General features: G+C 38.7%; 1 protein-coding gene across 4 annotated transcripts in view; it reads right to left on the bottom strand.

Moving 5' to 3' along the window:
* The window catches only part of PCMT1 (protein-L-isoaspartate (D-aspartate) O-methyltransferase), a 36,731-nt gene that overhangs the window by 7,899 nt on the left and 6,695 nt on the right, over positions 1-22,137 (bottom strand). For 3 of the 4 annotated variants that reach the window (XR_012763155.1, XR_012763156.1, XM_075413781.1), the window contains exons 2-7: positions 16,387-16,491; positions 15,219-15,250; positions 11,544-11,648; positions 8,054-8,174; positions 3,214-3,299; positions 1,498-1,667 (exon numbers count right to left, since the gene is read on the bottom strand). Coding sequence is in view for 2 of the 4 variants with exons in the window: in XM_075413781.1 (XP_075269896.1) it covers positions 1,498-1,667; positions 3,214-3,299; positions 8,054-8,174; positions 11,544-11,648; positions 15,219-15,250; positions 16,387-16,491 (619 nt within the window). In the remaining 2 variants the exon portion in view is untranslated. Of the gene's footprint in view, positions 1-1,450; positions 1,668-3,213; positions 3,300-8,053; positions 8,175-11,543; positions 11,649-15,218; positions 15,251-16,386; positions 16,492-22,137 lie in introns of all 4 variants that reach the window. The other variant, XM_075413782.1, reaches the window with a different exon arrangement.

The following is a 22,137-nucleotide window of genomic DNA, read 5'->3' as shown; positions in this document are numbered from 1 at the left end:
AGAAACCCTTCAATAAACGCTATTTATAAGAATGCACACTGCTGCTATGAAAAAAATACAATTGTTACTATAATCTGATGAGGTGGAAATGTAGAAAAATCTATGAAATCTCTCAAAGGAGGAAGGCTTAAGAAGAATGTTTCTTTTCTAGAGTAAGAAGAGCATGGACTCCATACTTTATTAAAGTCTACCACATCTGCCAGAGGAGGAAATGGACCACAAAGCAAGACTTCCAAAGCCTTACAAGAGGCAGGAAACCCCTGAGTAACACACTGAGAGAATATTGGCAATATTCCAGGACAGAGTATTAATTTGCATAACAAATACAAGACATCTGAATAACAAGCATGCTTCACAAGCTTTTAATTAAGCAGTAACTCATTAAAGTTCTTCTAAGAGTAATTCATACATGGTGGCTGTACAATAATCCAAGAAACACTGAAATGAGGTTTCAGTAAGCACCAGTAATGCAAACTGCTTTATTTGTACTTTTTATGGACATTTTGATAGCTTAAACTCTAAGTGTTCATGTATCCAAATCACAAGCTATACTCCAGAATATCAGGGGAAAAACCCAAAAATATAAACTTAGGAGTTAAGCTCAAAATTTGTTGTCAGAACTCAATACACACTTGTGCACTTCATTAAAGCAGATAATACATTCACAAGCATTTTCTGCCAGGACGCAAAACAGGACTGCTGCTTTGTTCATTCACATACTAATGTTCAGTACGGTTTAAGCTGACAGTTGTGTTATGTCTATGTTACTGACCATTCAATTCAGGAAATTGGAAGGTTTACTACCTCTAGAAAGGCCTTTAGAGTTTGCTGTGTGGGCGAACACAAGTATGTCCCCATCAGAGACAGGTGACAGACTTTTAATAACATGTCTGAGAAAACTTTCTGAACACTACGCAACTACATTTATACTTTAGGGAAGAAGGGATTACCTTCTCCACTCTCTGCTACTTGAAGGCTGAGGGAAAAGTGCTCGCAAGATTATCTGTATTTCCCACAAAGGGCTTTATAAAGATTTTTCTTCTTTTGTAACATTTCAGAAAAATAAAAAACAAACACCCGATTACCACTAACTTACAGGACAAAACAAATTTATTCTTAAGCAGTATTTTACACTTTACCCTAATTACTGGGCAATAAACTTTATAAAAAGTTCATCAGAAGAGAAGCTGAAATTTAGAAAATACTGTGTTCAAAACAACAAATAAGAAATTTCAACACAAAGACTAAAGAAAACAAGTCCAAAAGACAAAGTGCAACCCATGCAATATTTTTCTTCTGCTTTTAAATTAACTCAAACTTAGCATAACCTCCTTTTGGTGATGTAGTAATGCAGACTGCGTCACTTTTCACAGTATGGAGGAGCAGAAAGCAATGACAACAGCAAAGGCAGGCCTTGCAGTCTATCTGCTTAAAATTCACACCCTTTCACCTTGTGTGTGTGTGGAAGAAGTAAGTGGAACAGAAAATCACTTCCACCTGGACCACTGCTTCTCTTTATCTGTTAAAGGCACATATATCACTCCCATCAGAGGCTTCATTTTGACACTGCCATCTTCTAGTTTGTCATACTGTTCGAGCATCTGGTTTCCCCCTGCAGGACCAACTGGTAATATCAATCTTCCGCCAGGTTTTAACTGATCTATAAGCTAGAACACAACACAAAAATTAGAATGTAACCAGCCACTTCAGAGAAGCTGGATCCAAAGTTTGTTACATTTGATTAACAGTTTTGCTACAATTTATCTTTCTACTATTATGGAGTAGATAACTACCTCAATTAGGAAAAATAAAAAGTGCACTGAACATGAGAGTATGACAACAACATGGTACAACTGGTATTACAGAAACATTCAAAATCATACAATTCCAAAATAAGGTAAAATAGTAATTAGATTAACTGGGTTAGCTGCAGTTTTAGTTTCTACATAAGAGGGGAAAAAAATATCTAAATCACAAATTATTTTTACAGTAGATTCAATCTTTTTAAACTGCCAGTTTAAAAAGTTTGATGCTTATTGTGCATCAGTACAGACCCATTACCTAACATTTTGGGGGTAACCGATCTCGCCTTAAGCCCTCAGGATAAGATTCGAGATTTGTGACTTTTTTTTTTTTTTCTTAATTTATCTTCCTGGAATAATTTTAAGTTGTCTACAATATACTCACTACTCAACAGCTCCTCTTTCATTCTATGAATGGAACAGCATTTTATGAAATTATTCTAATATACATGAATATGGGTAAGATAAGTGACAAGTAATAGAGTGTGTGAGAAATGCTTGACTTCTTTTTGCTTTCATAATTAAAGGAAGCACCTAATCACAGTCTCAAGGAAAATGCAGCACTTCCCAGATGCCATGAAAAAAAAATCTTTATCCCCATTACTAACAAAAGTTATAATTAAGAATTGTTTCATTCCCTAATAAGCTTTAAATTACCTTTTTAATTGGCACCTGTCAACATTTTGCTAGGAACACCCTCTCACCCACACACCCCAAACAAAAAAATAAAAACAACAGACAATGTCTGGAAATGTCTAACCTGCCTATAGCACCTCAAACCTCCAGTCCTTCACTATCCGTCATTAAAATTCAGATTTAAAAAAATTAACTGGTATCTAGCAGATCAAAATCATGCTATATATTCCCATTCACCTGACGAAAGGAAGAAGGGGAAAAAAAAAAATCTTATCTGCAAGAACGGACTTCATGTATGCACACTCTAAAGTCCCTAGTTACTCTTCAGCTTCTCTAGTAAGAACTGCCCTGTATCCACTCTGAAAGCTATGAACACATGGCAGGCATTGCCTGCATTTCCAGCTGAGCACACCACTTTTCCAACAGGCTCAATGCCTTGGAACCGGGGAAAAAATGCTTAAATTTTATAATTCAATGGCGGTTAAAACCAAATTCATTTATTAAATGCTCCAGTTCAGTGTTGTAATAGAGTTGTGCACAAGTAATTTAAAAAATAAGTTTATTTAAAGGAGAGTTATTAGAACACACAACTTTTGCAAACCAACAGGAAGCCAAATTACAACAGAAACAAAAAACCCCACACCATACAGTAATACCACCCATTGATACTCCCAGCAGTGCAAGTCTACCAAGTATTTTACACTTATATGTATGTAAAACCTTCTTTACAGACAAGAGATTACTGAAATTACACACATAAAACATAAAGGCTTACTGCTTGGGGCACAACTGGTGCTGCAGCTCCTACATGAATTGCATCATAGGGAGCTTCTTCTGCATATCCCATTCTTCCATCTCCCACTGCAAAAAAACACCTTTTTTAAAAAAATGTTTTCAAAATGAGTGGAAAAAACAGCTGATATGACATATCTATAGGTAGATAAAAGGCTGTCCTCACATTTCCACTAAAATTCTGCTGAGCAGTAACAGCATGAAGTCAGTTTACAAATATTAACACAACTGTAAAATAGAGGCAACACCCTCACACGTACATATACACACTTCTAAAAGACTGAAATACTACTGAAGGACCTGAAATTAGAAAGCATGGATTTATAATGGAAGTTCTTGGAGACACATGGTCCACCCAGAGAAGACACTTCAGCACTTCTGTGCCCTACCACTTCAGTGCAGGTGACTTTTCCCCTCATTCACCCTCTTAGAACACATGCTTTCCTTTGCCTTGCCTTCACACATACCATTCCTAGATATAATTCAAATTGTAAGTCTAAAGCATTAAATCTCAGGACATCTCAGAAGACCCCAAAGATGAGAAAAAGACAAAGCAAGTATTCACATGGACTATACACCTATAACTGCACTACCAGTTGGAATGAAAGTTCACACCTACATTCATACATTAATGCAGCACCAGTCATCCCTGTGCACCCCCCTTTGCCAGCAGGTTGGTCTCACTACCCTACCCACAGACAATTGCTGGACTAACACGGATAGCCAGGTCCGACCTGTGGCTAAAGCTCCAGGTGGGTTCTTGGAAAACGTTAGGAGTAATTAAGCTACTCAGAGGGCTACCAATGCAGCTTCAGCTTTGGTGGAGAACCCACGGAGAAGTACCCTATCACAGATGTCTCATACTGTCCCAGTAATACAGGATGAAAGGGGAACAGATTGGGTTTAAGCCACTGAAATGTAGCAAAATAAACTAGACCCTGAGTTAAGTTTTGAAAGAAGATTATGTCAATGTGGAATCCACAGTATTTACAGGAAACCAACAGGAAATTCAGAGCAAGTTAGGCAAGCTCCCTCCAGAGTTATTTAGGAACAATAGTAGTAAATGAGGCTAAACCATCCATAAATTCATACTCAATGAATACAGAAGTCCCAGTAATCAGTGATGACGAAAAAGCAGGGAGGCTAATGAACACAGTCCTCTGCTCAGCACAAGTAGTTGTTTGGGGTTTCCTGTCTTCAGTCTGAGCTTTGACTTCTGTGCAATAATTATTATCACAGGTTAATTAAAAGGCTGGATGACTCCAACAAAGTTCTAAGTCCCTGCCAGAGGCTGAAAATTTTTCAACTTTTTGCCTTCCAACAATCCACAAAGCAGGAAAAATACCTGGTGGCCAAAGCAGGTTTCATTTTAATCTCAGTGATAGGGAGGGCCACCTGGACAGTAACGACACCCATATGTATCCAAGAGAATACAGGAAGTCTGGACAGTTCCTTGAAACTATTAAAATTGGGGAGTTTGTCATCTTTCATATTAGGTCCTGAAACAAGAACTTGAAAGGACCTTCTACACCTAAAGCTTAAGGACCGTAAGAAGAGATCATATTTCCTCAGTACTCCTTAAAGCTCAGTAACTTATTTCCTCATATCATCAGTTCTGACCAGGACAAGCTCTAACCAAGGGCCACAGGCAGAAGCTACCAAACAAGAACTACCAGAGTTTCAACAGAAGCCATGCCTATCGATCACCAATTCCACTAAATCAGCTTTTATGACTATTGCCAGTAATGAAGATGAAAGTTCCAGTATTTCCAGGGCTTAATCTCTCTGACTCTGCCGAAGTGGGTTCTATTGGAACAATCACCTCAAGGCAGTCAAGTATATAATTTATATATCTTAGTACCACTGTACACCTCCTCTAAGGAGGAAGTGGTGATGTGTTACTGTATAAGCCGCTGTTCCATCAGAGAAGGCAATGGAAAAAGAGTTCTTTAGCTCAAACATACAGATACTGCTTTGAACACCTCAGCCCCCCAGAAGATGCAGCAGTAGGCATTACAAGCAGTGATCTCCAGTACTGCTGCTAGAAGAAAAGATTGAGAAAAGATTGCTAAGCTGAAGAAACAGCTGTGAAAAACTGCTTTGTCTTCTGAAAAACGCATGTATTCCGAGACTTAAATGAACCTTGTGTGCTGTCCAGAGCTGAAGTTTGAATGCGACTTCTGCACATTTTATCACTTCACTAACAGTGGTAGAAAGGACCCAAAACATCCAAACCTTTTGTTCTTAGAACCGATAGTCAAAACCAAAGCTACCATCTTCATAATCAGCACACACCCACCGAAAAAAAAAACAAAAAAAAAGAGAAAAAAAATCATGCTCCATCAAGCACAGCATGGCTCTTCCCTTTTAATATCCACAAAAATTCTCCTGGCTACCGCAGTCAGGTATACATCCACTGCAATGGGAACACACTTTCAGATATCCAGAAGATTTTTAAAAAGTTAATTCAGCATTCATACATCCAATGTGATACAAATTATTATATTATTCAACATCCAAGGGGAAACAGCAACCCGAATTTTGAGCTTGTGCTCACATCCTGAATAACACCACACATCCTACTCAGATCTCCAGTTACATGCAACCTGTTAATGAAGTAATCACAGTGGTGGGTAGCAGGTGGTGATGAGGGGGGGAAGTAGCATCAGGACTTTCTGACATAAAAGGGTTTTGTAGCTTGCTTTTGAACCTAAACCTGATCTACTGATCATGCTACTGAAGCCTTCAGTGTCTCTGTGCAAACCTGTTTCACACAGAGTGGTTGCATGGGCACAGAAACAGAAGAAAACTACTTCACTCTGGTTAGAATACCCTCATCCCCTCTGGCTATGTCTGCATCAGCAAACAGTGCAGTATAATAGAAGCAGATCTGTACAGCAAAACAGTTTTTGCTGAGAACCTGCTGTCCATGCAACACATGCATTTCAGAATGATGGCTCTGGTTTAGTTCTAGTCTTATTGGCTTAATATCAATTAACTTATCAAACATATTTGGTTGCTTCTTAGAACACATAATCCAGTCTAGTTTCATGCAAAAGGAATGAAAGTTTGTGCTCTCCAGGAGTACTCTCATGTGAGCCAAAGTGAGGTAAGTGGAAGCAGATTGACCTCAAAGGCCCCCTCCTGAGACAGCCTAAAATAATGTTGATGCTTCTGAAATGCATATAGTTTGGCACATCCGAGGTGTGACAAAGTGACAGAGAACGTCTGAAGCATACTTGTGAAAAGTCAGCAACTGACTTGCCTAGTCTTAATTCATACAGTTCTCATCACCAGTCAGCCCTGGGTTTTCAGGGTTTTTTTGTTTGTATGTTGGGGAGAGGCGTGTTTGGGGGTTGTTTTATTTTGTTTTTAAAACACAGCTGTCTGGATTCTAGCTCCACAAAGAGCTCTCAGGAATCCAGCACAGTTGAAACACTGCTCTTTTCCAGCTAATTCACTGAAGTGCTAGTTGTCCAGCTATAATTTTTTAAACATGCCTCACAACAAAACTACTCTGCAGTCTTGGTCATCCTGCTACACAGTCAAACATAATATAGATGTTTACTTAGAATTCTAGACTCCCAATAGCATCAGTTTTTTTCAGGTATAACCAGAAGCATAAGTCCAAATTTGCTCTTGTACAGCAACAACGCAAATTATACCTCCATTCCCCTTCTCCAGCCCCCACAGTCTAACTTCTTTTCCAAGCAAATTTAAGGCATAAGTGTTCTCAGTGAGGGACACTGCATTTTGTACATGTGTACAAGTACATGTGTTGATTGGCTTATCTAGAAAAAAAAAAGATATAGAAAACTCCCCCATTTACAAAAAAAAGCAGACCAAGAATCAAAATGGTAATTAAGGTAAGAGCCAAACATCACACAAACATCATTTTTCCAAGCGCTCTTATAAGAAGCCTCAAAATAATCCAAACTGTCAACTTTTTAAACTTCACAAATAGCACAATAATGAAGGGAATACTTTTCTCCCGTCAGCTTCACATCTTCAAAAAGAAAAAAAAAAAAAAAAAAAAAAAAGCACCTTTCTCTCCCCACCTGCCGCTGTCCCCGGAGCGGGTCGCGGCCGGCACGCGCTGGCCGCTTAGCGCCAGAAGCGAGAGCCCCCCTCGGGGCTCGCCCCCCCGCCTCACCGGGTAAGTGAAAAAACGATCAGAGTAGTGGTATTTCACCGCCGGTCAAAAAAACCATTCACTGACCTTGTATAGTGTTAGCATTATTTCCTCAAACAGTAACTCCGAATTAAAGTAGTAGTTTCATGTCAATTAATTGCTTTCCTAACATACAAATACTGTTAATTTTAAAAACAAGTGAAATAAACTTCAGTGATGCATACTGCCAGTCTAGTACTTTTTCCACTCCTTGCGTGCAGCTTTCTCAATCACTGTATCAGAAGTATGATGGCTTTGTCCAAATGCTAAAATTTAGATGACAGTACATTCATTCAAGAAAAGTTGTGCATTCAAACCTGATTTTGAATAGCAAATTTAACATGACAGACCTTCAGCATATACAGTATTTTCACCAGAAGACATCTCCCTGTTAAACTTCTATAGTAGAACAATTACATATTCTTTAAGATTACCAGAAGTCACATTCTCAAAACTGTGTGAAGATTATATTTTTCACAGGCCTTTCACAGGCTTTTCAAAGACCTGGATTTTAAAATTTTCATTCGGCTCTTCTTTCTTTGGTTTAACTTCTTAAATTAGAATTTTTAATCACATCCATTTCCAGTCATTTTCAATCAGCTGCTAGAAAGAATATCAGTTTAATTAATAAGTGTATCGGTCTGATGCTCACCAATCAGTTTCACTCTTCCTGATGACAGCAATGTGGGATCATCTTTTTTGACATTATTTATTGAGTCATCTACTAGTTCTTTGATATGATCAATTCCTACAACTTGTCCTTTGGGACCAACCTGGAATAAAAATATACAGTTGAACAATTTCTGCTAGTTTTTATTTATTTGTAGAATGAGTATTTCTATCTCCTGAGCCCACTTCCCTAAAATAAAAACGAAAACAGTAAAGTGGAAGTATATTTTCCCAATGTTATTAAAATTACTACTTGGAACGACACATCCTGACTGCTAGAAGCAACTGGTAATTAAAGTTTGTACAGTACAGTCTTCTAAATGCTTGCTATAGTCATCTTTTTGAAATGTGATTCAGTTAAGTTATACTACTAGTGGAGATTTCTGAGTTTTTAAAAGTTAAATTCGATCATGAGCGTTTGCATTACCTGCAATAAAAGTAACAACTTCAGGGACAAAGACTAGAACTAATCTCCTTTCATGGTGAATGAACTTACTAAAAAGATTAAACTTATTCTACAGAAGACCTTACTTCAAGGAAAATGCATTTTATTCTAAGTTATCTCAAGAGTCCTATTCTTTCAGAAGCAAATCCCGCAACTAGCAGTCAGGGACAAACTACCTTCCATCTACCCTTCCATTCATGAATCTACTTTCATGTTTACAGCTCTCTTCCACAGAAAGAGTGGAACTCACAAAAGGTCACAAAAGCTCTGTGTATTCTGAGGCGAAAAAAGGCCTATTAACAAAAACCTTGCCATTACAGGTATTTCTTCTGGAAATGTGTCTTTATTCCAGCAAAATTATTCCAATTTTCGAGAGTGGAAAAAGAATCCAAATCTTAAAACATGACCTTTTTATCAGGATCCAGCCCAAAGAACTCAATGGCAGAGCATGTCCGAGCAGCCCACGTTGTGTCATAGAACTTTGTCTTTGGACACACTTGAATGCATGTTGCCAAGACACGGAAAATTAATAACTGATTATTGATATCAATATCATGGGGATTTTTTTCTGTTTTATTGTGTACAAGTCCCATATCAAAAAAACATTGAGAGCAGTGTTCTCTCTTCTTTTTCAAGTGGAAAAACACCCTAGCCTTTGAAACAGAGCAAGGCCCATGGCAAGTTTTCATTATGACAACCACAGGTTGCTATTCGGAGGAATGCCTAGCAGTCAGTTGCACCAGAAGCTGGCAAAAGATCCAGTGTAGTCCGAAGGGTAACGTCACAGAAATTAAAACTTAGCAAAATTGTCATAACATGAAATAGCTTGATATAAAGTAAGAGAACCTCCTGCTGCATGTCACAATCCGTTACGCTATTTCTGAGTCCTCATCAATTACTTCTTTATGTTACCCTAGAACTTCGAAGTTTGTGCAATTGAGACAACAGCAACATGGCAAAATTTTGGGGATCTCCATGGTCTGCTTGGAATAAAAGTATACCCCACTCTTTCTATAATTCCAGTACTTACAGGATGAAAACTACAATTCATTTAATTCGCCAACAACCTTTATAAGTGAATAAATATATTGAAGTTTGTATGCTATGTAGGTAAGTTTATCACAGCAGTCTAACATGAAAACACAAACAAAAATCTTAAAGATGCTTTACTAGTCTAAACAAACACAAAGCTTTCTCAGAAGTACCACAAATGAGATTATCATCATCGGAATAAAGCTGTCATGACATCAGTGTGCACTCAGGTACTTGTGCCACAAATACGAGCTATTCATTCCAGATCTCAAGGAGAATGACAAGCAACATCCACATGATCCAGTAAGCACATCCCTAACTGAATTCTGATAGCAAAACACCTCATCATCACTCCCCGTAATACACTTATTTCAAGATTTTGTTACTGTTAGAAGTAACTTTACAGAGAGAGAAAGTCAGAGCAGTACATATTGTCTTCTCTACATTCATTCAAGTGGATGAAGCAAGATCCATATTGCACAACAGCAATGCGATGAAACAGAACAAAAGCACTCATCCCATGTTTCACAAAACGTATCTGTAAGGCTTTCCACAGCATACCAGCCAGGAGGATTCAGAAGAGGAACACGACATTCATATGGCAATAAAAAGATAGTGTGATTAACTTCTGCAAAATTGCAAAGAGATTTCCCCTTTTTGTGGTAATTCTGACTTCTCTGCAGATGTTTTCAGCTTTTCTTACATAACCGTTTTAAAAGAAAAAAGTGCACAACCACTTCTTATCACGTCTTATTGAAAATGGTTATTCCTCTATACATTCATAACTTTTTAAGAGAAAAACACACATAACTGACAAAAGTTATAACGCTTGTAGGACTGGAGTTCCCATGCATGCTACTAGCACTTGATTATTGACCACAAAGTATACCAAAAACAATAGGCAGAAAATTGAATAAGTGACATTTAAGATTTCCTCTAAACCACAGTTTGGTTAACTTTTTTCAACTACAATTAAAATAAAAAAAAAAAATTTGCAGCTAGCACTTAAAAAACCTAAATACTTTTGCTAGTGCATTGACCAGTCCTAAACATTCTTACCTAATTCTTAACACAGGAAACCAGAAGTGACTGCAGACTCAACAGATCAGTGCTTGAAAACAGAAAACTAAGTAGCATAAAAACCTCATACTAGAATTTATCATATGCATCACCATATTCCAAATTAACTTCTCAGAAAGACAAAAAAAACCCATCTAGTTTGCAGTTTAGTGAAGGTCTCTGCTAGTTACAGAGCAATGACAAAGTCCTGGAAGGGAGAAGGAAGAACTGATTATATACCACTACATAAATCACTAACAGTACTGTAGTTGCATCCATCATAAAACAAGTTTTTTCATCTTTTTTTCCTGATGTAAGATAGGGTGGAACCACAGAGTATTCCTTACGTACAGGTTGAACAACCCAGAGATTAAACTACTTGGAAAAGACATAAAAAGAATATAAATTGATATCTAACTTAGAAAAGATTAAATGGATACTTACAGTGATGCTCACGCAATACAGCAACAAGAAAAAATGTCAAACTCAAAGATGATTTATACGCATACAACATATTTTCCTGTGGAAACAGGATTCTTTCAGGTCTCACTAAGCTCTCATCACATCAGGAAGACACCACAATTGATCACAATGAGAACATTCATAGCCACACAAGGTAATGCAAAAATTGGGTTGGACAAGACAAACACCTCCTTCCTTCAAGTTACAAAGCAACCACTAAAATGTAACCACAGAAAAAAAATCCCCTCTAGGCAGTTTCTTCATCATCACATAATTTAGCGCACCCTTTAACTCAACCATCTAATATGAGCTAGGGTAAGAAGTGAGCACTAATCACACCCAGGAGAGTAAATTATTTTCTGCATAACCTACATCAGTCCACCGTATGAAGGATGGGTTTCTTTCCCCGCCTTTAACTCAGAGTTATGCTACAGTTCAAGCATTTTTTATGGTCACGAGATTAAACTAAACTTACCATTCGTGAAAAGCATGCTGTAAGGATACCACTTCCAGATCCTACATCAAGTGCTTTGGCTCCTTCATGTAACTGATCAGACAGAAGTTCAAGAGCATATGCATGCTAAGAGGAGACGACAGAGACAGAAAATTTCAAAAATATTTTATATCACAAGGGAGAGGAGGAATTAACTACATGATATAATCACTGCTATTTCATTGACTTCAACAAATTGTGTGTATATATATTTTTTTATTATTTTATTTTTAGTATATATAAACTCAAACACTCAATTTATATACAGTTACTGGAAGAGACATGATAAATCGATTTAATTCTCTTCAGATCTGGCAGCTCTTACTGTTCCGACATTACATGGGCCATAAAGAATTTAGCTTATCATTATGCTACATAGATTGGAATAAGCTGGGACAGATGCTAGCCAGGAAGAAAGCAGCTCTGGAGCATCACGGAAAATGGCTATTAAAACTACCTCTTGTATTACCTGCACACTTGCTGAATCAGAGTAGGAAAAAGAAGTTGTCTTTTGCAAAGGCAGATAGCCAGGCTCGTATATGAAATGCAGTAGTCTACAGACACGCTGTGAGCAATTTTGCTTTCCTATATGGTGGACCAGTACACAAACTAAGCTTAGGTCGCTCACTAAACCAGGTCATTCTTTAATGTACAGCCATTACCACACTCTTACGGCTTAATCCATCACTCCGAGAAAACAAAAATAATTAGAACATTTATTTTTAGCATTTGGTTAGAGGATACATTTCCTTTTTGCTCTAACACTTCATATACTACTAGTGCTAAGCACACTATAAATCAAAGATAACAACTTAGGCCAGTTAAAATTTTGAAGACATAATTAATATTTCTTTTCTCCCTTAGCCACAGTACTTCTTTCTCTGCCTCTCCTTGAATAAACTTGTTAACACTTCTACATGAAATTCCTGATTTTTTTATATTAATAACTAGGTAAATTCTAACCCAACAAGAGTTGTCCATGGAATGTGGAAAGAGGGGCAGGCCACTTGGGAAGAGTACAGAAACGTGGTGAGAGCATGCAGGGATGCGACGAGGAAGGCCAAGGCCCACCTGGAATTGAAGCTGGCAAGGGATGTCAAAAACAACAAGAAGGGCTTCTTCAACTACATCAGCAGCAAAAGGAAGGCTAGGGACAATGTGGGGCCGCTGCTGACTGAGGTGGGTGTCCTGGTGATGGTGGATGCAGAGAAGGCAGAGCTACTGAATGCCTTCTTTGCTTCAGTCTTCAGTGCTAAGACTGGCCCTCAGGAATCCCAGGCCCCGGAGGTAAGAACAGAAGCCTACAAAGAGGACGACATTCTCTCGGTCGAGGAGGACTGCCTGAGGGATCGCTTAAGCGATCTGAACGCCCACAAATCCATGGGCCCCGATGGAATGCACCCACGAGTGCTGAGAGAGCTGGCGGATGTCATTGCTGAGCCACTCTCCATCATCTTTGAGAGGTCCTGGAGGACAGGAGAGGTGCCCGAGGACTGGAGAAAGGCCAATGTCACTCCAGTCTTCAAAAAGGGCAAGAAGGAGGACCCAAGGAACTACAGGCCAGTCAGCCTCACCTCCATCCCAGGAAAGGTGATGGAGCAGCTTATTCTGGAGGTCATCATCAAGCAAGTGGAAGAAAAGAAGGTTATCAGGAGTAGTCAGCATGGATTCACCAAGGGAAAATCAGGCCTGACCAATCTAATAGCTTTCTACGACGGCATGACTGGCTGGGTAGACGAAGGGAGAGCAGTGGATGTTGTCTACCTAGACTTCAGCAAAGCTTTCAACACGGTCTCCCATAACATCCTCCCAGGGAAGCTGAGGAAGTGTGGGCTGGATGAGTGGTTGGTGAGGTAGATTGATAGCTGGCTGAATGGCAGAACTCAGAGGGTTGTCATCAGCGGCGCTGAGTCTAGTTTGAGGCTGGTAACTAGTGGTGTCCCCCAGGGGTCAGCACTGGGCCCAGTCTTGTTTAACTTCTTCATCAACGACCTGGATGAAGAGTTACAATGTACCCTCAGCAAGTTTGCTGATGACACCAAACTGGGAGGAGTGCTGGATACACGAGAGGGCTGTGCTGCCATTCAGCGTGACCTGGACAGGCTGGAGAGTTGGGCAGAGAGGAACCTGATGAGGTTCAACAAGGGCAAATGCAGGGTCCTGCACCTGGGGAGGAACAACCCCAGGCACCAGTACAGGCTTGAGGCAGCCCTGCTGGAGAGAAGCTCTGTGGAGAGGGACCTGGGTGTCCTGGTGGACGACAGGTTAGCCATGAGCCAGCAGTGTGCCCTGGTTGCCAAGGCGGCGAATGGGATCCTGAGATGCATTAGGAGGAGTGCGGCAAGCAGGTCGAGGGAGGTTCTCCTTCCCCTCTACACTGCCCTAGTGAGGCCCCATCTGGAGTACTGTGTCCAGTTCTGGGCTCCCCACTTCAAGAAAGATGAGGAGATACTGGAGAGAGTCCAGCGGAGGGCTACAAGGATGATGAGGGGACTGGAGCATCTCTCCTATGAGGAGAGGCTGAGGGAGCTGGGCTTGTTCAGCCTGAAGAAGAGAAGGCTGCGAGGGGACCTTAGAAATGTTTATAAATATCTGAAGGGTGGGTGTCAGGAGGATGGGGCCAAACTCTTTTCAGTGGTGCCCAGCCGCAGGACAAGGGGCAATGGGCACAAACTGAAGCAGAGGAAGTTCCAGCTGATCATGAGGAATAACTTCTTCCCTCTGAGGGTGACGGAGCCCTGGAACAGGCTGCCCAGGGAGGTTGTGGAGTCTCCTTCGCTGGAGATATTCAAGAACCGCCTGGATGTGGTTCTGTGCAGCCTGCTGTAGGCGACCCTGCTTCGGCAGGAGGGTTGGACTAGATGACCCACAGAGGTCACTTCCAACCCCTACCATTCTGTGATTCTGTGAAGAGAGTTTTCAGTCAAGAGAAGCAGACTTTTACTATGTCTTGACACTTTCCACACTGCAAGGACAAAATATATGCTTCTATTCATCCTTCATCTCAAATAAAGAAACAGAAAAATTATGTCTGTGATAGATCTATGTACTAAAATCCCCTCTTAACACTCAATCATGAATGCCCTAGTCTCAAACCACTTGACAAAAAACCTGCAACTCAGTACAATGTAGTTTTTTCCCTGTCCAAAGAACTAACGGCATTACAGCAATACCACACCATAGAAATCACTGTTATCCACTCTTGGATTCTTACATTTTTTATAAGTTAGAGTCATTTAGGTTGACAAGGATCTCTGGAAATCCTGTGGTCTCTTTCCGTACAGGGGCAATTTAAATTAGGCTGCTTAGAGTCCTGCCCAGTCAGCTTCTTTGTAAATCAAAGAACAGAATTTCCACAATGTGCAAAACCTGTTCCAGTGCTAAACTACCCTCAGTGGGATTTTTTTTCCCACCCTAGAAACTAAGCACAATTTCCCATGTTGCATTTTTTTGTCCGCTACCCCTCATCCTATCACTGTGCATCTCCAAGAAAAGTCTGGCTCAACCTTCTCCGTGCCCTCCCTCCCACTAGGCAGTTCACAACAGCATCATTACAATGAACTGTTCATTAAATTTGCTAGGATAAATTTTTTTATTTCAGAAGCATTTGGATATTTACAAAATCACCTATACTAACCACATAAGTTTAAAGCTTACCATATGTGGAGCACTGATTGTTGCTTGGAAACCTGTAAAACAAGAGAATGGAAGACCATGTTGATCGTTGTTCAGACAGTAACCTTATGATCTTTATTACCTTGACTGTAAAAGGTAATACCTTAATTGTCGCCCTAATTGAGGGCACTACACACACCCCCCCCAACGGTTACATAGGTACTCTTACTTCAGAAGCGAGTTAAGGTACATCATCTGAAAGCTATGCCATGTCAACTCTGTATATGCAAAAAAACCCAAAGGTTCTACCCTTGATCTCAGTTACAATCTCCATTTCGTCACTATATTGCCTTAGCTTAAGTACATTGAATTCAGAAGAGTGATGTCTCCCAGAATAACATAATGCCTTTTTCACTTAGTCCCTATGTAAAAACCTGGATATGTTAGTTCGAGTTTGTTGTGGCGGAGACCACAGACCTTCTTGAGACAATAACCTCATCTGTTTTGCAAAGAGCACACACTGATGAGAAAACATGGAAGAACTCACCTATATTTGTTTCTGTGGAGATACATAAGCTTTTGAGTATGTATCTTACAAGATTTTTAAATTTTCCTATACAACTAATAAAATCCTAATACAATTCATAATTCTCACCACCCACTATTAAAGAAGGAAAAAAAAAAATCAAGGAAAAATAAATTAGTACATTCGTATAACTCGTTCTCCTGCCTTGCAAAGATAAAACTAGGATCTGGATAGGAAACAACTGTCCTATCAGCAGATCTTCCCATTTAAAGCCTATTTCCATATAAAAAAAAAAAAAACTCATGTAAAAGTTTAAGGAACTCCACATTGATCTCATCTGAACCATTTCTGTAAACAGAGACTGCTTCTGATGAAGACTGGATACAAATGATTTTTAAGTATTTAAACATCAGCTGCACCACCACAAATTGCTGTGGTTTAAAAAATAAATACATATTTACATGTACCAATATTAATAGATATCCATCTACTTGATCTATCCAAGTATGCCAATTGCATTCCATAACAAACTGAAACTCGGTTAAAAGGTATTGAATAAACTGATAAAGAACTAAACACACTTCCAAATTTTAAAAATCACATTCATATTCTTAACATACAACAAATGTAGTCATAATTATGCAAATTAGAACAATCTCAACCATTTTTACAAGATGCTCTTACCTATAGACTGTGGAGAATCCATATATGGGTTGTATTTTGCATAGTGGCAACGATCTGTAGCCAGCATTACTTCAAATACCTTGTCCGATTTGATTATTCCATTCTCTATAAATAAACAAAGACAAACAAAATTGAAGGCATTGTTTCTCTTCTGAAATGCAAGAGCACATGAAATATATTAATATATCCCTAATATTGTGAGAAATCATGCTACCTTACCCTAAAACTTTAATTCTCATCATACTAGAAATTAAGCTGTTGTCCACAGATTAAACAATGCTTAAGCCAGTGAATGTTGAACAAGACTTTCCCAGCAGTTACAGATGCTTTTCTGAAAAAGTAGAGACCATTTGCAAAGATCTGTCCCCTAGAAACACTCAACTTCACACACACCTTTGATATTCCTGAAAACATAGTCAGTAAGAATCTGATATTATTCTACACACCAAAGAAGATATATAGGTTCTTAGACATATGAATTATAAGTGAGTAATTTTTGAAAAATATACAAAAGCCAGTGAGAAATGTGAAGTTGCAGCATCCTTGCTCAGTATTTTATTTTCAAGATCTGTTTCTCTGTTGTGTTGGCAAAAGAAAAAAATCCTTTTGTAAAGAAATTCCTACAGAATCAGAATTCTTATGCTGGGGCAGACTGAGGCCAAAGGGTTTTTATATGAAAACACTTTGAATCTTTGTTCACTTTTCAAAATAAAATGGAAATGCACATGCAGGTAAAATGTCAGAAGCACTGTGTAGTGCAGACATTTTTCCTTGCAATTTTATTGAAGTTTTCTTTTAACACTGATAATTCTTTTTTTTAAACTTCTGAAGAGGCATTTACGAGTAAGAACTTTAGAAAACAAATGGAAGAAATTAATGACTTGCATGAAAAGATACAGTATGAACTACAAATAACTGAAATTTCAACAATGGATTGCTTCATTTGACCGCTTACTTTAAACAAGGAGGATTTATTTGGGAAATTACACTTAGAAGAAAAAAAAAAAAAAAGATAATCTGACTACTTTTAAAATCTAACCCAAAACGCAGTAACGTAAAAATCAGATTAAGGAGCTTTTGTAAGATTGTCCTAACTGAAGTCACACCAGTGGGGTTTTTTTTAAAGTACTACCAACACTAACACACCTGTGCCCAGGCCTGGGCTAACTTCTGCAGAGGCTTCCTTGACTGTTTACAGTGTGCTCCCAACTACCCTTATCAATCTGGGGATTTTCTTTTGTTTTTTCTTACCTACTACCCATTTCCAGGATTTAATTACCCTATATAACAGAGGCTTGAATTCACAGAGCAAAATAACCCCCCAAAACATTTTGCTTTTTGATCTGAAGATAAAGTATCAAATAGAACTGCAATAGGAATGTACCACCAAGTCCAAGAAAGGAACAATTCTTTAAAAAAAAAAAAAAAAAAAACACCACACCACTTTTTTAGAATTATTTGTATATCTGAAAAGTCCCAAAAAACGCATGTACTCTCCTCACAGACCACACAACTTACACATATCCTATGCTTTGACTTCATTTAGAAGTGTATATTACATTCCCAGTTAGAGGAAACTACCCATTTCGACACATGTTTTTTGATCTGAGACAGCAGGCATTTGCAGCAGCTCCTAAGTTAGTAAACTAACTAGCCAAGCAAACTAGCTACAGAGCAAAACTGTACCCCAAAAGAAAACAAACAAATCCATTAACACACTGGCACTCAAAAGATAAGATAGTAAAACAAACAAACAAAAACATTTTCCCCTGACCACTTGGAATTGGTTGCATAGCAGTTCTGTGAACAAAGCATAGAAACAAACAAATAAGAAATAAAAATTTTACTGCTGGATTCTCATTTGGGTATCACCAAGAAATTAGTTTCTCTAAAATAAACGTACTTCAAAAAGAGAGGCAGGAGAATAAACAAAACTGATTGTAACAGGAGTGAAAAGATGAAGGTTCTGGGGGGCAGAAGGAAGGTCAAAAAGCAGCAGCTGAGAAGCACTCAGGAAAGATCTAAAATAGTGATTTATTCCTGAGATTGTTTATTGTGCTGATAGATGTATACATTATAGAAGCTATAGGTAGCCATCTGCTGTTTCCTTTTGTGCCTTGGAGAAAAAAAAAACAAAACATGCAGAGAATACACAGACGGAGCTTCCAGCTTGAAAGAGCAACCACAGGGCCCTATGGTAACAGGCTGAGAACCTCCCCTAGTTTTCAGGGGACATTCTCTGTACTGCTGCGACTGCAGGCTTCTTCCAGACCTCCTCTTTCACACTACTCCCTCATCTACTCCTGTCACCTTTCTAGAGTATCGCTACGTAAATTGACCTCCCAGCGTTTGCAAATTTTATTCTGTCTCCATTCTATATTTCCTTCACATATTCTACCCATTCTTCCCCCAACTTGTTTAATCAGAGTAGAAGAGCTCCACGGCAGAGATTGCCTGTGGATGTCAGTATAAAACAAAGCACAAAACTTTGTTTCAGCCAAAGTACACATAACTTTATCAAGCATGATGCTTACACTGACAGGCAGATGACCCAAAACAACTGAACAGTAGCTACTAACATTCTACGAATCCTGAGCATTCAGGATGCACTCACTCAGGCAACACTCCTGAGACTTACTGACTGTTGTACTGTCTTTGAATAGCCTCATCTTTTCCATCAGTAAAAAAGAACTTAAGCAAGTTACCATTACTCAAGAGTCCCCAGCAGAACCAGGGGGAGAAGCCAGATCTCGTGTCTCAGCCATGTACTTCAATTATTGAACAATGCTCACGCTTCCTAAAAAATACACCCTTTCAGCTATGAATGTGGAATTACAGGGAATCACCCCTTAATCCCCCCCACAGACTGAGTCTGCTCTTCAAATTTGCTTATTATACAATAGAGAACAACAGTCCAAAAAAAAAAAAAAAAAAAAAAAGAACTCTTAAAATACTAGTGCTATTCAGTCTTCATTAAAAACAACAACAAATTTTGGGTGGGAATTAAAAAAAAGCAATCAAGCCCTGAACAGTAAAATCAATATTGACTTTGTAGTAGATTTTTTTTTTGCATTAATAACAAGAAGAATCTTTCTTAGTCTTGTGGTTGAATATAGAGAAACACAGCAACTGCAAGGTACTGAATTCCAATGAAAGTCCCTTCCTTCCTCCAGCAGTCAGTCCCAAGATGATCAAGTGCTAGGATCTTAATTGTGTCTGGAACAAATCTCTATCAGAGATTTTGAAGTCCAGAAAATAAGTACATCCCCTAAAAAAGGCAGTATTAAGAGTTTATATTGCAAAGACTTTCTAATTTCATGCCATCTCTAAGTGCCAAAAAAACAAGACAATCAACAGTAAACTATTTATCGATAAAATGCCAATGCAAACTATTTTCTAAATCTTAAGAGAAAGCCATATGTTGCAGGAAAATAATTCACTAACAAATATACATCAGTTGATTATCCTTTCCAATGATAACATGCACAGAAGACTCCTTGAGGAGACTGCTGGGTTTCAAAACTCTCATAAGCAGCACTGCAAACAAATCAGATATTAAAGTGATTACAAGCAAAGGCTGATACACAAACACACTAGCTTACAGCTCAAAATCAAAAGTAAACTCTATTTATTATTATATCAGAACAACTCCTAAGCTTCAAAGGGCTGAAGCTGGAAAGTAACCACTTAAGAGCAGAGCACAGCCTGTGGAGTTCAAGAGTTACTCTGTGCAGAGGCTGAGGCAATGACAACTTGACATAATTGGAGCATGTTTTGAAAACTCACTCTGGTCTGCTTCTTTTCCACAAATAACACCATGAAAACAGGAAAACAGCTCACAGAGCAGCCCTTGGATTTGAAGGTGGAAATATACCGCTGTTGAATGTAACCTGGGAAACTGGGCAATTGGCTGTCAGAACAAGGGAGAAAGAGCTTAAATCTGAAAAGACACCATGGACTTGCAACAAGTAACCAAACTATCTTTTTATTTAGTAACAACTACTTAGCTGAAGTGTTTATCTTTCAAAGAACTGCCTACATCACTGATGGTATCCTGACCATCGATCAAACAAGTTTCCAGCCAAACCATAAAATGTTAGCAGTCAACATCTACACCAACCCTAGCTTCCAGACCAGAAAAAGGATGTCTCACTACCACATGATTAAATCCAACGTGCACACTTACTATACAAACTATAAACAGCTACTCAAACACCTCCTGTTGCTAGTTTTACATAACCAAAATGCTCATGCAGATCCCAGAACCATTCACTGTGGGACTATTTCAGCATCCACATAGTTCATTTTCTCCCCAGATTACTGTCTCCATAACCACTGCAGAGTACTTCACTTACGGAAATGACTTACCAGCAAAACAGTGATATTATTAAATCATACACAGGTCTTAAAGCATGATGCAAGGTACATACAGCTCTATATTACAAAAGATGAAAGCAAGAAGACTAAAATTACTTAAGTGACAAATAAGAGTTTCCAGATATCGCCACCTGACCCACGCAAACCAGCTAGCAACTTTCAAGAGGCAAGTGGGCTGGAACAGGACCACATCACGATTTTCAAGCAATGTGAAGTCAGTTAGTTTTAAGCAGCTGATCAACTGATGTTTTTAATGTCAGGGTCTTTTTGTGTGAGGAGAGGAAGGAAAGAGATGGGAAAGCAAGCAATTCAGTTAACAGAATTTTATTTAAGTCACTGTAGAACATGAACACAAAGAAAGCACTTTGAGCAAGAAATGATGGATCAGCATCCAAAGATCTAATAAAGGACACTTGATCCTAAAACATGCAAAGCTCTTTGTGCTGAAGAAACTGAAAGTAGGTGTTTGCAAAACAGTGGTTTTTAACTACTCATACATACAAACCTCTTGTGCTTTGCTGATAATTTAAGAGCATCTGCCTCAAACCTTCAACTGCATGTCTGTTATCACTCTGATTTAGATTCACAATAATACATTATTCAAACAGAATGTTGCATACAGCTAACTGAAGGAATCAGTTGAGAGTCTGTCGTTCAGAGACACAACAACAGAAAGACTGAGGAAAGTCAGGATCCATCAGAACTAATCTTAGAGTCCAGAAATTAAACACAAAGACCAAATCCCATGAAAATCCCAAAGAGGCAGAAATTAAAAACAAAGTAATTTTTTTAAAAATATTAAATTGGCATCTAAATGCTACTCAAAACATGCAGAGGTAAAACCACATGGGAATGAAAAACTGGGTTCAACACAGCAACTCACATACAGCCTCAAGATTCAGTTAAATACAAACTTACCTTCCAGAATTTCACTTCTACTCTATGGGAGTACTCCTGTCCTATTTAATAATGATCACCTTCATAACCAACCCATCCATTTTGGTATAACAGATAAGAGCTCTCTACTCATTTTCATGGATCTGAAAGTCTGCAGATAACTAATTTAGACATACTTAACCACAGCCGTTTTGCTCCCTCATACTGTACCCCAAAGTTGCAAAGCTGGTATTAACCATTCTCTTGTCCGGGGGTGGAGAAAGTCACGCTGTCTCTTTGCTCATAGTCCTACAAGCATATCTTTATCACAAGAGCTGTCCACGACGCACTCACATTTTTTGAAATTGTTATGTTGACTTGGCGTAAATCTGTATCAGCAGCTTAGCTAAGAAACTTGTGGGAGAACATGAAAGAAGAAAGTGACTTTAAGGTTGGGTTCAGCCTGCATGAACACAGAACTGCACTTTCCAATGAACT

The sequence above is a fragment of the Opisthocomus hoazin genome, chromosome 2, assembly GCF_030867145.1.
Source record: "Opisthocomus hoazin isolate bOpiHoa1 chromosome 2, bOpiHoa1.hap1, whole genome shotgun sequence".
Taxonomy (NCBI): domain Eukaryota; kingdom Metazoa; phylum Chordata; class Aves; order Opisthocomiformes; family Opisthocomidae; genus Opisthocomus; species Opisthocomus hoazin.
Note: the sequence above shows the minus strand (reverse complement) of the source record. Positions and strands in the feature narration are given on the sequence as shown.